General features: G+C 42.6%; 1 protein-coding gene across 14 annotated transcripts in view; it reads left to right on the plus strand.

Moving 5' to 3' along the window:
• The window catches only part of cacna1a.S (calcium channel, voltage-dependent, P/Q type, alpha 1A subunit S homeolog), a 179,159-nt gene that overhangs the window by 86,138 nt on the left and 78,779 nt on the right, over positions 1-14,242 (plus strand). For all 14 annotated transcript variants that reach the window (XM_041588923.1, XM_041588910.1, XM_041588915.1 and 11 more), the window contains exons 21-22: positions 13,454-13,595; positions 13,774-13,903. In XM_041588923.1, coding sequence (XP_041444857.1) covers positions 13,454-13,595; positions 13,774-13,903 — 272 coding nt within the window. The remainder of the gene's footprint in view (positions 1-13,453; positions 13,596-13,773; positions 13,904-14,242) is intronic.

Raw genomic sequence — 14,242 nt, forward strand, 5'->3', positions numbered from 1 at the left:
GGGAAAAGGCGGAAGGTCATAGAGAGAGCAGCGTGAGAAGGAGATAAGAGAAGAGGTGAGATAAGGAGAGAGGAGAAGAGGAAATGAAGAAGAAGAAAAGAAGAGATGAGGGAGGGAAACAGTGAGCGAAATAGCAGCTACAGGAGATTGCGAGATACAATTAAATGGTCAGTGTATTCACCATCGTGCGGTTACAAGTGCACATAAAAACTAAGAGACAAACATTCTAAAGGACCCAAGACACGTGAGGCAAACACCTCGGTCCGTTCAACCCGAATAGGAAAGAGCAGCAGCCGGTTATCAGGGATCTGGTGGAAGCCAGTCAATGTGGGGGGAGTGGGATTCTCCAAGTCTATTGGAGTAGGAGTCGTGATGTAAAATCCACAGCGACCAGGTGTTATTAAATTTAGTTGGGCAACCCCTGGCTGCATAAATTTGTTCCAGAATGGGCAGGGTTTGTTCCACCAGACTGATCCAAAAGTGTAGTGTGGGCGGCTGCTCCTCTTTCCACTTAATAGCAATGGCCTTTTTGGCCTGAAAAAGCAAGAAAAGAAGGAGATTCCTTTCTGATCGTGAGATCACAGTGTCCGCGAGATAGTTGAGAATGAGAACCGTTGGATGATGTTCTATAGGCAAGACCATGAGCTGTGTGAGATGAGTAACAATATCAGTCAAGAACCGATGTATCTGTGGGCAAGACCAAACCATATGAAAAAAGTCAGCTTGTGAACTCTTACATCTGTTGCATTGATCAGGTATTGCAGGGTTAATTTTGTGGAGCAGGGAGGGCGTATAATACGCTCTATGAAGATATTTAAACTGAATGAGTCTGTCACGAGACCTAATAAGAGGAGAGAGGGTATCCTGCAAAATTGCATTCCATTGTTCAATAGTGAGGTCAGGGATATTAACAATCCATTTCTCGTAAAGACCCTGGGCAGATGAGGGCTTGGCTCGACCAATCTGGCCATACAAAGTTGAGAGAGGTTTGGAGAGATGCTGCCTGCGAAGTAGGTCTTCAATTGGGGAAGTTTTGATCTGTAGAGTTTTGGAGTGAAATTGCTGGGTGAGGGCATGTCTCAATTGCAAAAAACGGAAAAGCATTCTGTTGGGAAGATGAAATTTTTCCTTGAGCTGACCAAAAGTGAGTAACACATTATCTGCATAAACATCATTGACATATTTAACATTGAACTGTGCCCAAACAGCGGGGTCAGGTATAGTGAGCAGTTGGTCAAGATACGGATTACACCATAGCGGAGTGAACGGGGAAAGAGCTACATCAGAGTTAGAACACCCCGGGTGTACCTGTTTCCAGGCCCTAACCACATTTCTCATCATAGCTGTGCATTGAGTCAGAGGAAGCTTATCCCTGTAAATGAAGTTCCTAAGCCCTTCCAGAGAGCCAACTATTTGGGCCTCAAGGAGAGTAACCGGGTCCTCCGGGGTAGGCTCAAGCCACCTTTTTATGGGTAATAATTGGGAGGCCAAAAAGTAACCCAGCATGTCAGGGGCCGCAAGTCCACCTTCAGTAAGGGGAGGGAGCAATGCCGAGTATTTGACCCTTACCGGCCCGGGGGACCAGTAAAGTTTGATGAGCAAGGAGCGCAGATGCTTAAAAAAAACAGGGGGCAGCCAAATGGGTGATTGTCGAAACAAATAAAGGAATTTAGGGAGAAACTTCATCTTAAAAAGGTTGATCCTGCCGATTATGGAAAGTGGGAGCCTAAGCCATCTATCTACTGCTTTATGTAGGGAGGCCATAAGCGGGTCTATATTCAGTTCCTTGAATCTCCCTATTTGGGGGTGGATGTGGATACCTAAGTATTTCAGTACAGGAACCTGTTGCAACGGGAGGTCAGGGTCAAGGAAGGCCAAGGCCTCCGGGTCATGAAGGAGAATGGTGGATTTAGCCCAGTTGATTTTGAGGCCCGAGAAGATGGTGTGGGAATTTATTAGCTGAAGAGCTGTTCTAAGGGAGGGACCTGGGTCGTGTAGGTAAAGGAGGGTGTCGTCAGCAAAGAGGGATATTTTCTCCCTGAGTTGGCCAAACTCAAATCCCCGAACCTCTGGGCAGGACCGGATCAAGCACGCCAGGGGCTCCATAGCCAGTGCAAAAAGACCAGGGGAAAGAGGACAACCCTGACGGGTCCCCCTAGCCAAGGATATAGGGGGGGAGATATCTAGATTCGACATGACTCTAGCCATGGGATTAGTATAGATAGCCCGAAGCCAAATTAAGAAATTTTCCCTAAAGCCAAATTTTTTGAGGGTTTCCCAAAGGTAGGCCCACTCAACAGAATCAAAAGCCTTCTCGTTGTCGAGTGAGGCTATAAACCTGGAGCCCATATTGTCATGGGGAATAGTTAAATTGGTATAAAGGCGTCTGATGTTAAGTTCCGCGGCTTTATGGGGTATGAACCCAACTTGATCTGGGGCCACTATGGAAGTGATAACATGGTTAAGTCTCCTGGCGAGAACCTTGGTTAAAATCTTATAGTCAGAGTTGATAAGTGAGATAGGTCTATAGGAGGCACTTAAATGTGGGGGTTTCCCAGGTTTCAATATAAGTACTATGATGGCGTCCTTAAAGGAAGGTGGGAGCTGGGCCGTGGCGAGGGTGTGGTTGAAAACAGCAGTAAGGTGCGGGGCTAACAGGGGGGCATAGGTGGTATACCAGAGATTGGGAATACCATCTGGGCCCGGGGTTTTCCCTGTAGGTAAAGTTGATATGGCCTCTAATACTTCCTGTTCCTGAATAGGGGTATCTAACAGAGCCCTGTATTCCAGGGGGAGAGTAGGGAGATCAAGGTTCTCTAAGTATTCTGCAATCTCGATGGGCGATTTTTGAAGTTTGGAGGAGTACAACTCCGTGTAGAAATCAGCTAGACACTTATTGATCGCAAACGGGCAGGTGATGAGCTCCCTATCAGTGTTCTCTAAGGCATGAATGGCCGGCCTGGTGTATTCATCCCTAGCCAAGAGAGCTAGCATCCTACCATTTTTGTCACCTTTCTCATACAGTGCAAATTTGTGATAGAGTTGTCCCTTGTGGGCCACCTTCCATTGCGCCTGGGCAAATTTCCGCTGCGCTACTACATGGTCAAGTTTAGTTTGTTCATTGGGGCATTGGATGTACCGCGCCTCCGCCTCTCTCAAACCATCCTCCAGCTCAGACATCGATCGTCTCGCCTGTTTCTTGGCATAAGCTATTTTGGCAATATAAGATCCTCTAAGCACAGCCTTCATGGCGTCCCAGACAAAGGGGAGAGGGGCACTGTCTAAATTAACCTGAAAGTATGATTCAATCGTCTGGTGGATCTCTTTCTGGATGTCAGGATGGGTAATCTGTATTCTCTCACTTGCTAAACACCATCCAAACCCTTCTTAAAGGATAAGTAAACCTTTAAAATAAGTGAATGTAGAATTGACAATGGTCCTATTCTAAGCACTTTTATATTCATTATTTATTTTCTTTTAATTCCAAGATATTAAGGGATACATGTGCTGTTAATATGAATGAATTTTGTTACAACAGCGCCACCTGCTGGTCAGTTTCCCACCAGTCTGACCACCAAGTAGTCAAGGAAGTTGTCAGGAGAAAGAAAGAGGCTGCTCTGATGTTCTTCTGCTTAGGAAAGATGTGAGAAAGGTTTCTAATTCTTTTCCTAAGCAGAAGAACATCAGAGCAGCCTCTTTCTTTCTCCTGACAACTTCCTTGACTACTTGCTGGTCAGACTGGTGGGAAACTGACCAGCAGGTGGCGCTGTTGTAACAAAATGCATTCATATAAACAGTACATGTATCTCCAGTATAGGTAAATCTAAAACAACTAGACTTGCTGAGTAATTATTGAAGACGTTTCCACTACTCATCCAAGCAGCTTCTTCAGTTCAACTGACTGGTGTGGGAACTTCTCGGCATATAAACTCTTCCACTAATCCAATCACAATGGCACATTGTATTAGTGGAAGAGTTTATATGCCGAGAACTTCCCACACCAGTCAGTTTAACTGAAGAAGCTGCTCGGATGAGCAGTGAAACGTCTTCAATGATTACTCAGCAAGTCCAGTTGTTTTTAGATTTACCTATTCTAGATGTACCATGACCTGGATGAATGAAAATCTTCATAGTCAGTACATGTATCCCTTAATATCTTGGAATTAAAAGAAAATAAATAATGAATGTAAATTATAAAAGTGCTTATAGCACCATTGTCAATTCTACAGTACATTCACTTATTTGAAAGGTTTACTTATCCTTTAAAGCTATCTAATGTATCAGCCTGTACCACTGATTCAGGGAGAGAATTCCATATCTTTACAGTTATAATATTCACAATATTTCTCCAGCATATACTGTACTTCCCCGACAGCTACATGTTTTTATACCTTGTGTCCGCACTCTAATAGATAAGCCCTTGGGTCAGAGACCTCATATATTTATTTGTTTGGTCAGTGGGAACCCATTTACTTCTCTTTTGGCTACACAAATATAGTATTTTCTCCTTTCTATTTCTCTTCTGTTTTTGCCTCTTCTGTGGGGTGTTTCTTCTATCAAAGATGGTAGTGGCATGCTGGGTGCAGGGCCCCATTGGGCTAGAAGGATTCCATTGGTCATAAAATATGAAGACAACAGCAGCTGAAAGTTCGCTAATTCTCAGCCTTCTGATATTTGGTGTATAGCTGGCTAGCTGGGTATAGTGTTGCAATATTCTCCTGCACACTGAGCTACAATTATTTTGCTGTCCAATAATCACTAGTGCAGGAGAGTAGAGAGAACTACTCCCCACAGAGTTGCACTCACACAGAATGGTGAATCTCTGGGGAAGGTAGTTCTTGCTCTACATTCCATAATCTGGCAGTTGCATGGGGGAAGGTAAAGGAACTGCAGCCCAATCAGAAATACTGCAGGTTTTTACTAATCTCATTCCAGAATAGTAATGCCCCCCCCCAGATTTTGGTGAACTATAACTCCCAAAATCAGAATCTGTATGTAGCGTTTCTCCGACCCCAAAGCCAAGGAGAATATTCTCTTCCCACCATCCTGTTGGGATCCTACAAGACACTTATCCCAGTTCATAGCATGGTTACATATTGTTCTGCCCCTCTTGATTTTGCACCCAAGCATATGTTACACTTCTAATTTTATCTACCACCCTCTTATCTATTATGGCCCCCCATGTGCTGGGAGTAGTCGGAGTTACCATGGTCACATTAAGGGAAGAAAATAATGAAAATGTTCTATATCCTGAGACCCTCCACCCATTATGTTATAATAAGGTTATAGAAATGTAAATTAATTATCTTATAACTTGTATATACAGGTATGGGATCCATTATCCAGAAACCCATTACCCAGAAAGTTCTGAATTACGGAAAGCCTGACTCCATAATAATCAAATAATCCAAATTTGCTAAAATGATTTCCTTTTTCTGTGTAATAACAAAAAACAGTAGCTTGTGCTTGATCCCAACTAAAATATAGTTATAGATTCAGTTTCATCAACCTATAACCACTGCTTCCGTCCAGTAAAGCAATAATATCCGACAGTAGAAGTTGTGGTTAATAATAGGTCCAATACGCAGAACTTTACTGCAAAACTCAAGTGCTTTATTGTGTCACGACATTGTTTCGAGCTGAGCTCTTTCTCAAGTGATAACAACAGTGTGTCTCCATTACATTCTTAAAGGGTAAACTCCACCCCTCCCACCCCCACACCTTTGTAGTCCAAGACTAGTGATATAAAACACTGGGAATCCCAATTGCCAATGCGCTGGGGGCAGATTTTAAGGGCCTAGCCCTTGGGGATCCAAGAGATAAAAAGTACAAACAGTTCATTGTGATAAGTCCAAAGATTAATATAAGTACGGGAAAGTATAAAAGTCCAATAGCCATTCAAGTCCTGATGACCTCAGATGACCCCAGCATTGCTCGTAGGCCTGCCAAGAGCTCAAGAGTTGCTTCACAACAGGAAAATTACATCTGTGATCAATAACATTGCTGTATTTTACATATCTAATATATAGACAAAATATTTACTGCCAGTATTTAAATCTTACCCTTCTGTAGAAACATTCATAGTTTTCAAATTTACTATAATTTCTATGGCAGCATTAATATCTGGAGAGAAAAGTGTTCAAAATGAAATGTGATCATATTTCACAGGAAACTGCTAACGCTCCAATATTCGTTTAGACCATCTGGTTATAAGCTGTTAAGCTTTCTAATCTATTTGGTTTCTTGCTGTAGCAATAACCGGGTAAAGTCACCACCCCACATTGGTTTTCGTACTACTTCTAACACTTGCCATTTTAGTTGTGACTGGCTATGTTTGTGGTCGTGCTACTGAAGTGTCGGTTTGTGTGCCGGCTTTAAAATTGCGGATATCTGATTTGTGTTCTTTGATTCGCTCGTGAAGTTTGGCCTACATAGACCATCCCGCAGGGACATTTTAAAAGATATATTACACCGGCTGTTTCGCAAGTTGCATAGTAATTAAGTGGTAGTTTTTTACCATTGATAGGATGGTTCACCACTTACCCTTTAATAATGGCTGAACAACAGATACATCCAAGGCAAGGGAAGGTCCCTTTCTTCGGTTTGCCCTGAAATAACGTTGCAGATTTAGCAATTTTACTTGTTTCCGCTGGACAAAGTTTATCCCTAAGTGTCTGTCCCCTAGTGTAACAAAACATGGGTATGTTTGTACATATCTGTCGTAATGACTTATCCTGTTGTAAGATGGGCCAAAATCATTTGACTACTTTTTCTATTTGATTACTCACATGTAGGGATGCACCGAATCCAGGATTCAGCCGAATTCTTCTGTCTGGCCGAACCGAATCCGAATCCTAATTTGCATATGCAAATTAGGGGCGGGGAAGGAAATCGCGTGACTTTGTCACAAAACAAGGAAGTAAAAAATATTTTCCCCTTTCAAAAACGTTTTCCCCTTCCCACCCGTAATTTGCATATGCAAATAAGGATTCGGTTCGGTATTCGCCGAATCTTTCATGAAGGATTCGGGGGTTCAGCCGAATCCAAAATAGTGGATTCGGTGCATCCCTACTCACATGGGTATATTTACTTACAAACATGGTACTGGTCCTCTCCTTTGGTTTAGGTTTATGACTCTCTAGTTAATGTGACAACTTCCGTTGCAATTTTAGACAAATGGTTTATCTTATAGCCTTTCTCCTTTAATCTTTTTGTAAGGGGACCCACAGCTTCCCAGTAATGATTGTCATCTGAAGCAACAGTATTCTTCTGGCTCTTCAAAAGTGTCCCTTGGGTATTGCTTTGATACACTTAAGCTGGCCATGGATGTTGAGATTTTTAAAAGATCAGATCCTGATTGTGAGACCACGATCTTCTCAGAACGATCGTACGAATTTACCATCAACTAAAAAGACCAATTTGCCAGGAAAACAAAGGGGAGCTGCCTGCTTGGCCCTGCAAACATCGATAGATTGCACTGGGACCGACAATGATTTTTTGACCTGTCCGATCAATTTCCTGACAGATGTCGGCCGAAAAATCGTAAGATGTACGATCGTTCGAATCCCACTAACCGCACGATAATTTCAAAGGATTGGTCGGGCTTCCCTAAAATCGGTTGTTCAGCAAGAAGAATCGTCGCGTCTATGGGGAGCTTTAGGGTCGTGAAAGCTGGAAGAATGTAGCAAGCTGTTGCAGTCAGTTGCTTTCCGATACCAGTCGGTTACAATCTTTCCTTATTTCAAAGTGAGTTTCACATTAAGTGACTCGCTTGACACCTCAGTAGTAAACTTAATAGTTGGATGATTTTCATTTGCTAGTTCAACCGCCAGCAGACCTGGACCTGTAATACCTCCCAGTGAGGCAAGGTCCCACAAAAGACCTTGAGCACATGGGGCTAAACCCCTTAATACTTTAAACTACTGCCCCTAGTGGACAACCTTTTGAACTAATATAGACCCAGGAAAAGGGACATAGCTGCCTGAGTTAACTAAAGGACCCTTAGGTGTCCTATTAACCCTAGATCCCTGCTCAAACAAGTTTATTTTACATGCTATGTAAGGAAAGAGCAAACCTGACTTGATTTGCATTCATCCTTCAGTGTGTCTCAACCAGACACATTGTCAGAGCTAATCAGAGATAGACAAACTCTCAAACCAAAGAGAAAGGGATATATAACCTGGTCTGTAAAGAATGGAGCTGATACAGAAAGACACAAATGCAAAGAGCAGAGAGACAGTGGCACCTAATCCTTGTCAACGGCAACAAGGCGATATTTAAAGGAGAAGGAAAGCTACCTAGGCAGTTTATTGCCAATAGATAAGCCACCACATAGCAAGCTAGAACGCCATTTTTTATTATTTAGAATGATTTTCCATACCTGAGTAAACAGCTCTAGACAGTGTATCTGTTTGTTTAGGATAGCAGCTGCCATATTAGCTTTGTGTGACATCACGTCCTGCCTCCTTCCTCCTGTCTATGAGCTTGCTCATAGTTCTGATCTTAGATTACAGCAGGGAGAGGAAGAGGGAGGGAGAGAGGAGCAAACTGAGCATGCTCAAGCCCTAGCCCTGAAGGTTTCAGCTGAAACAGGAAGTCTTGTACACAATAGAAGGAAACTAATACGTTTCTTTTGACAGAGGACACAGAGCAGCATTACTTTGAGGGTTTACTGGTGTATTTATATAGACCTTTCTGATAAAGCTTACTTAGTTTTAACCTTTCCTCCTCCTTTAAGCCAGTTATGTAAGATCACCAACAATGCTATTTCTGTTGCTCACAATCCTCCAGCCACCCTAACTATTTAAAAGTAATAACATGATATGCAATACATTGCTATATAACTTGACCCCAATGTCTTCTATGAGACCTTAAATCTAAGCCGGGAGCCACATTCAAATGTAAAAAAAGTTGGGGACAGTGGCTTAGCTATAGAGGAAGCAGACCCTGCAGTTGCAGGGGGCTCGGGGAAAAGGGGGGCCCGGACCTGTGGGGTCTGCTACCTCTATGGCCAACAAGAACCCCTTCCCCTGCAGCTCTCTTACCTGCTGTGGGAAAGCAGAGCACGTTGACACAGGTGGTAGTGGGCGGGTGGGGCGGAGTCCATGCAGGGAGAGGGCGGGAAGTGGGAGGGAGGATGGGGATTGGTGTCCCTCTGAAGATTTTTTTTGCAGGGCTGGCGCATTCGAGTTATGCCACTGGTTGGGGAGCAATACAAAAAACACACAAAAAAAAGTTGCCAAAAAGGCTGTGACTCTATGTGGATGGGCTGCCTCTGGGAGGCTCTACTTGGCAGTTCACCTAGTTTTTATGCAATTAAAACTTGCCTCCAAACTAGAAATTCAGAAATAAGCTGAGCAACATCCAAGGGGTTGGTGAGTAACTTGCAAGCCACTGGTTGGGGATCACCGATCTCAGCAAAAGTGTCTAAGTGCCTTTAAGGTGGCCATACACTATAAGATCCCTAGGGCCAAAGCATCAGATTGTATGAAGGAAATGGGCGCCGACCACATCAACTAGCCGGTGCAGTCCTCAATTGCAGGAAAAATCAAACCTGCCCAATCGATATCTGGACGATTTTTGGCACTCGTGGAGTTTTACCCTAACTGAAAACTGGAAAGAGTCAGGCGAAGAAGGCAAATAATTAAAAAAACTATAGAAAATAAATAATGAAGGCCAATGGAAAAGTTGCTTAGAATTCTGTAACATACTAAATGTTAACCTAAAGGTGAACCCTTTAAGTGTACAGGTCTTTGGTCTTCTTCCTTCCACTTGCCATAATAAATGATTGTAGCTAGGGGTGCCACCTGTCCAGATTTGACCCAGACAGACCAGTTTTCAGAATGGCTGCCCCAGTGTCGGACTGGCCCACTGAGATACCAGGAAAACTCCCGCTGGGCCCAGGTGTCAGTGGGCCTCATGCTGCTAAATATTTGGCCTATTTCATGGTCATTCCCTATTTATGAGAAAAAGAGGCTTAATAATGGAAGAATAGAGTATATTATGTAGAGACTAGAAGAATAAAGAGGTTGAGTGAGGAGAGGAGGTATAATAGTTTGGAAAGTGGGCCCTCAGCCTAAGGTCTCTGGTGGGCCCCTGGCATCCCAGTCTGACACTGAGCTGCCCACGTCAAGACAGTGTGCTTGGTTTTCCAAAGAAGAAAATGCCTATTCCCTTTCCTACCTGAAAGACCTGTCATGGTGAGATTTGGTTTGCCAGTTTACAACTACAGTGTAGTGCAGTGATCCCCAACCAGAGGCTTGTCAGCAACATGTTGCTCCCCAACTCCTTGGCTGTTGTTTCCAGTGACCCCAAAGCGGGTTATTTTTTTAATTCCAGGCTTGGAAGCAAGTTTTTGTTGGATAAAAACATAAATACTACCAAACAGAGAGTCCTGTATGCTGCCAGTCCACATCGGGCCACCAATAGCCAATCCCAACCCTTATTTGACACCGTCAGGGACCTTTTTCATGCTTGTGTTGCTCCCCAACTTTTTTCATATTTGAATGTACAAAAATATTAGGGACCCCATTAAACGACTGATACATCTCTGTTTTCCGATATCTGTAACTATGTAAAAAGCTAAGAAGGGCCGGGTCAAAAGTTTGGAACTCCAAAGATGTCTTGAACTGGTCTATGTTGAAAAGCATGATGGAATCCATAAGCTGTTTCCCAATAACTGCTTAGCCAATCTCCTAGCAATATTGTTGTACGATTGTTGCAGTTCCCCACGTTCTCCTCTCAGCAAGACTGATCTAAATGTATAGGGCTTTATTAATAACTTCTCCATTAGCAGCGTGATTATATCGGAGGGCTGACGGGAGCAGGAGTCAGCCACTGGAACACAAGTTAATTAGTTCAGTCCTTGTGAATAGGAGCTAATGGAATTCCAGTCTTTCTGTATTTGCAAAAATTAACCATGTATGAAGAGCTCAACCCCTGGGATCTGCCTCCAACAGGGTGAAAGCACATTAATACACGTGTCAATACCCATAAAAAAAATATGTGAATCTCTTTGCATAACTTTCCTGGCCCAAAACAAAGGGGTTTATACGTGTACCCTGCTGTCTTCACACCTCAACTAACCCGCTTTAAACAGGGTACAGATAAAATCCCAGCCCTGTCAAATTCTAATTAGCAATTAATTTAGATTCAATCTGCATGTCTACTCAGATGTGTTCTGGAGTATTATACATGGAACTGCCACTGTATTTATCCTGCTGTGTGTTATTGGGTATTATACATGGAACTGGCACTGTATTTATCCTGCTATGTGTTCTTGGGTATTATACATGGAATTGGCCCTGTATTTATCCTTCTATGTGTTCTGGGGTATTATACATGGAATTGGCCCTGTATTTATCCTGCCTCGTGTTCTGGGGTATTATACATGGAACTGACATTGTATTTATCCTGCTATGTGTTGTGGTGTATTATACATGGAACTGGCACTGTATTTATGCTGTTATGTGTTCTGGAGTATTATACATGGAATTGGCCCTGTATTTATCCTGCTATGTGTTCTGGGGTATTATACATGGAACTGGCACTGTAATTATCATGCTATGTGTTCTGGGGTATTATACATGGAATTGGCCCTGTATTTATCCTGCCTCGTGTTCTGGGGTATTATACATGGAACTGGCACTGTATTTATCCTGCCTTGTATTCTGGAGTATTATGGGGTCTGCCTTGTGTTCTGGGGTATTATACATGGAACTGACACTGTATTTATCCTGCCATGTGTTCTGGGTAATTATGGGGCCTGCCATGTGTTCTGGGGTATTATACATGGAACTGACATTGTATTTATCCTGCTATGTGTTGTGGTGTATTATACATGGAACTGGCACTGTATTTATGCTGTTATGTGTTCTGGAGTATTATACATGGAATTGGCCCTGTATTTATCCTGCTATGTGTTCTGGGGTATTATACATGGAACTGGCACTGTAATTATCATGCTATGTGTTCTGGGGTATTATACATGGAACTGGCAATGTATTTATCCTGCCATGTGTTCTGGGGTATTATACATGGAACTGGCACTGTATTTAACCTGCTATATGTTCTGGGGTATTATACATGGAATTGGCCCTGTATTTATCTGCTGTGTGTTCTGGGGTATTATACATGGAACTGGCACTGTATTTAACCTGCTATATGTTCTGGGGTATTATACATGGAACTGGCACTGTATTTATCCTGCCATGTGTTCTGGGTAATTATGGAGTCTGCCATGTGTTCTGGGGTATTATACATGGAATTGGCCCTGTATTTATCTGCTGTGTGTTCTGGGGTATTATACATGGAATTGGTACTGTATTTATCCTGCTGTGTGTTCTGGGGTATTATACATGGAATTGGCACTGTATTTATCTGCTGTGTGTTCTGGGGTATTATACATGGAATTGGTACTGTATTTATCCTGCTGTGTGTTCTGGGGTATTATACATGGAATTGGCACTGTATTTATCCTGCTATATGTTCTGGGGTATTATACATGGAACTGACACTGTAAATATCCTGCTGTGTTCTGGGGTATTATACATGGAACTGGCACTGTATTTATCCGGCCATGTATTCTGGGGTATTATACAGTATATTTGCCATGTCATCAATTCTATGCTTCTCATAGGCGCAACTGGAACTGTATTTATCTTGCTATGCATTTGGAGGTGTTATACCTAGAATATGCATTATATATACACTGTCATGTGCTATGCGGGTATAATACATGAAACTGGCACTGCATTTATCCTGGTTATCATGGTTTTAGGTATTATAAATCAAGTAGGCACTGCAGTAGTAACATGGTTTGCTTCACCAGCTTCCCTTAACTTAACATCCCCTTCTTCTATGGCTGTTACAGAAATAATCAATCTATATTGGAAGGTTTTATAATTCCCTTTTTATTTGGAGTACTGCTTTAAGCCACAATATTTCTGTCTATAACATTGTGTTTTGTCTTTTTTATTCTAAGCACTGACATTTCTATATAAAGTTGACGCAGTAGCCTCTGGGATCTGCCCCATATGTGTGCAGCTAGATTAATAGCATCTGCATGTCTGCACTACTGACTCATAGCAAGGTAGAATATAGCATATTCACTGATCTATGACTTTCTACTAGATTGGTCTGATTTCTTAAAAGAATTTTAATCTATAGGTGCCATCTCATCCCTTTGAAAATAGACACATATTAATCGACAACCTAGGTTAGTAAGCAATTAAATTAGATACTGCAGACTGTGCAGTTTATGTACAGCCATGCAGCACTCATTGAAATGAACTGCTAAGTAGCCATTCTGCATGGAATATATTTTTTTGCTATTATTATCAGCATCATGTATTTGCCCCGTTTTTGGCAAATGAGACCTGATATCTCTTATGATCACCATTGCCTGACTGTCTCACTCAATTTGCTGAAAGTGCATGCTTTTCTCTCATCACAGCCAATAAGATTGTTGCAGTCTCCCCTCTGCCTAAAAAAGACGATGAGAAAAAAGAAGAAGAGGAAGATGATGACGATGGAGAAAAGGGCCCTAAGCCGATGCCCCCCTACAGCTCAATGTTTATTTTGTCTACTACTAACCCGTGAGTGATCATATTGCCTATAACCTCTGCAGGGGCCCCTTACCCAAAAAACATGATCTTGGTAAAAGTACTACATGTACTTCTCAAATAGTCTTCAATATGTTGCGGCCCCCTACTTATACATTGCAGTCATTTTCAGTTCTTTAATTTCTTCTTCTTATACTTTTTCCCCCTGCAGTCTCCGACGACTGTGCCATTACATAGTCACCATGCGTTACTTTGAAATGTGCATCTTGATGGTGATCGCAATGAGCAGTATAGCCCTTGCTGCCGAAGACCCAGTGCAGCCAGATGCCCCCAGGAATAACGTGAGTTATGGCTGTGGGATAGCAGGTATAATAGGGAGAGATGGTGTCTATAGTAACAGTGGATAATAGTCTCTGGGAAGGGAGTGTGACTGTGGGATAGCAGGTATAGTAGGGAGAGATGGTGTCTATAGTAACAGTGGATAATAGTCTCTGGGAAGGGAGTGTGACTGTGGGATAGCAGGTATAGTAGGGAGAGATGGTGCCTATAGTAACAGTGGATAATAGTCTCTGGGAAGGGAGTGTGACTGTGGGATAGCAGGTATAGTAGGGAGAGATGTGTCTATAGTAACAGTGGATAATAGTATCTGGGAAGGGAGTGTGACTGTGGGATAGCAGGTA

Source organism: Xenopus laevis, chromosome 3S, assembly GCF_017654675.1.
Source record: "Xenopus laevis strain J_2021 chromosome 3S, Xenopus_laevis_v10.1, whole genome shotgun sequence".
NCBI lineage: Eukaryota > Metazoa > Chordata > Amphibia > Anura > Pipidae > Xenopus > Xenopus laevis.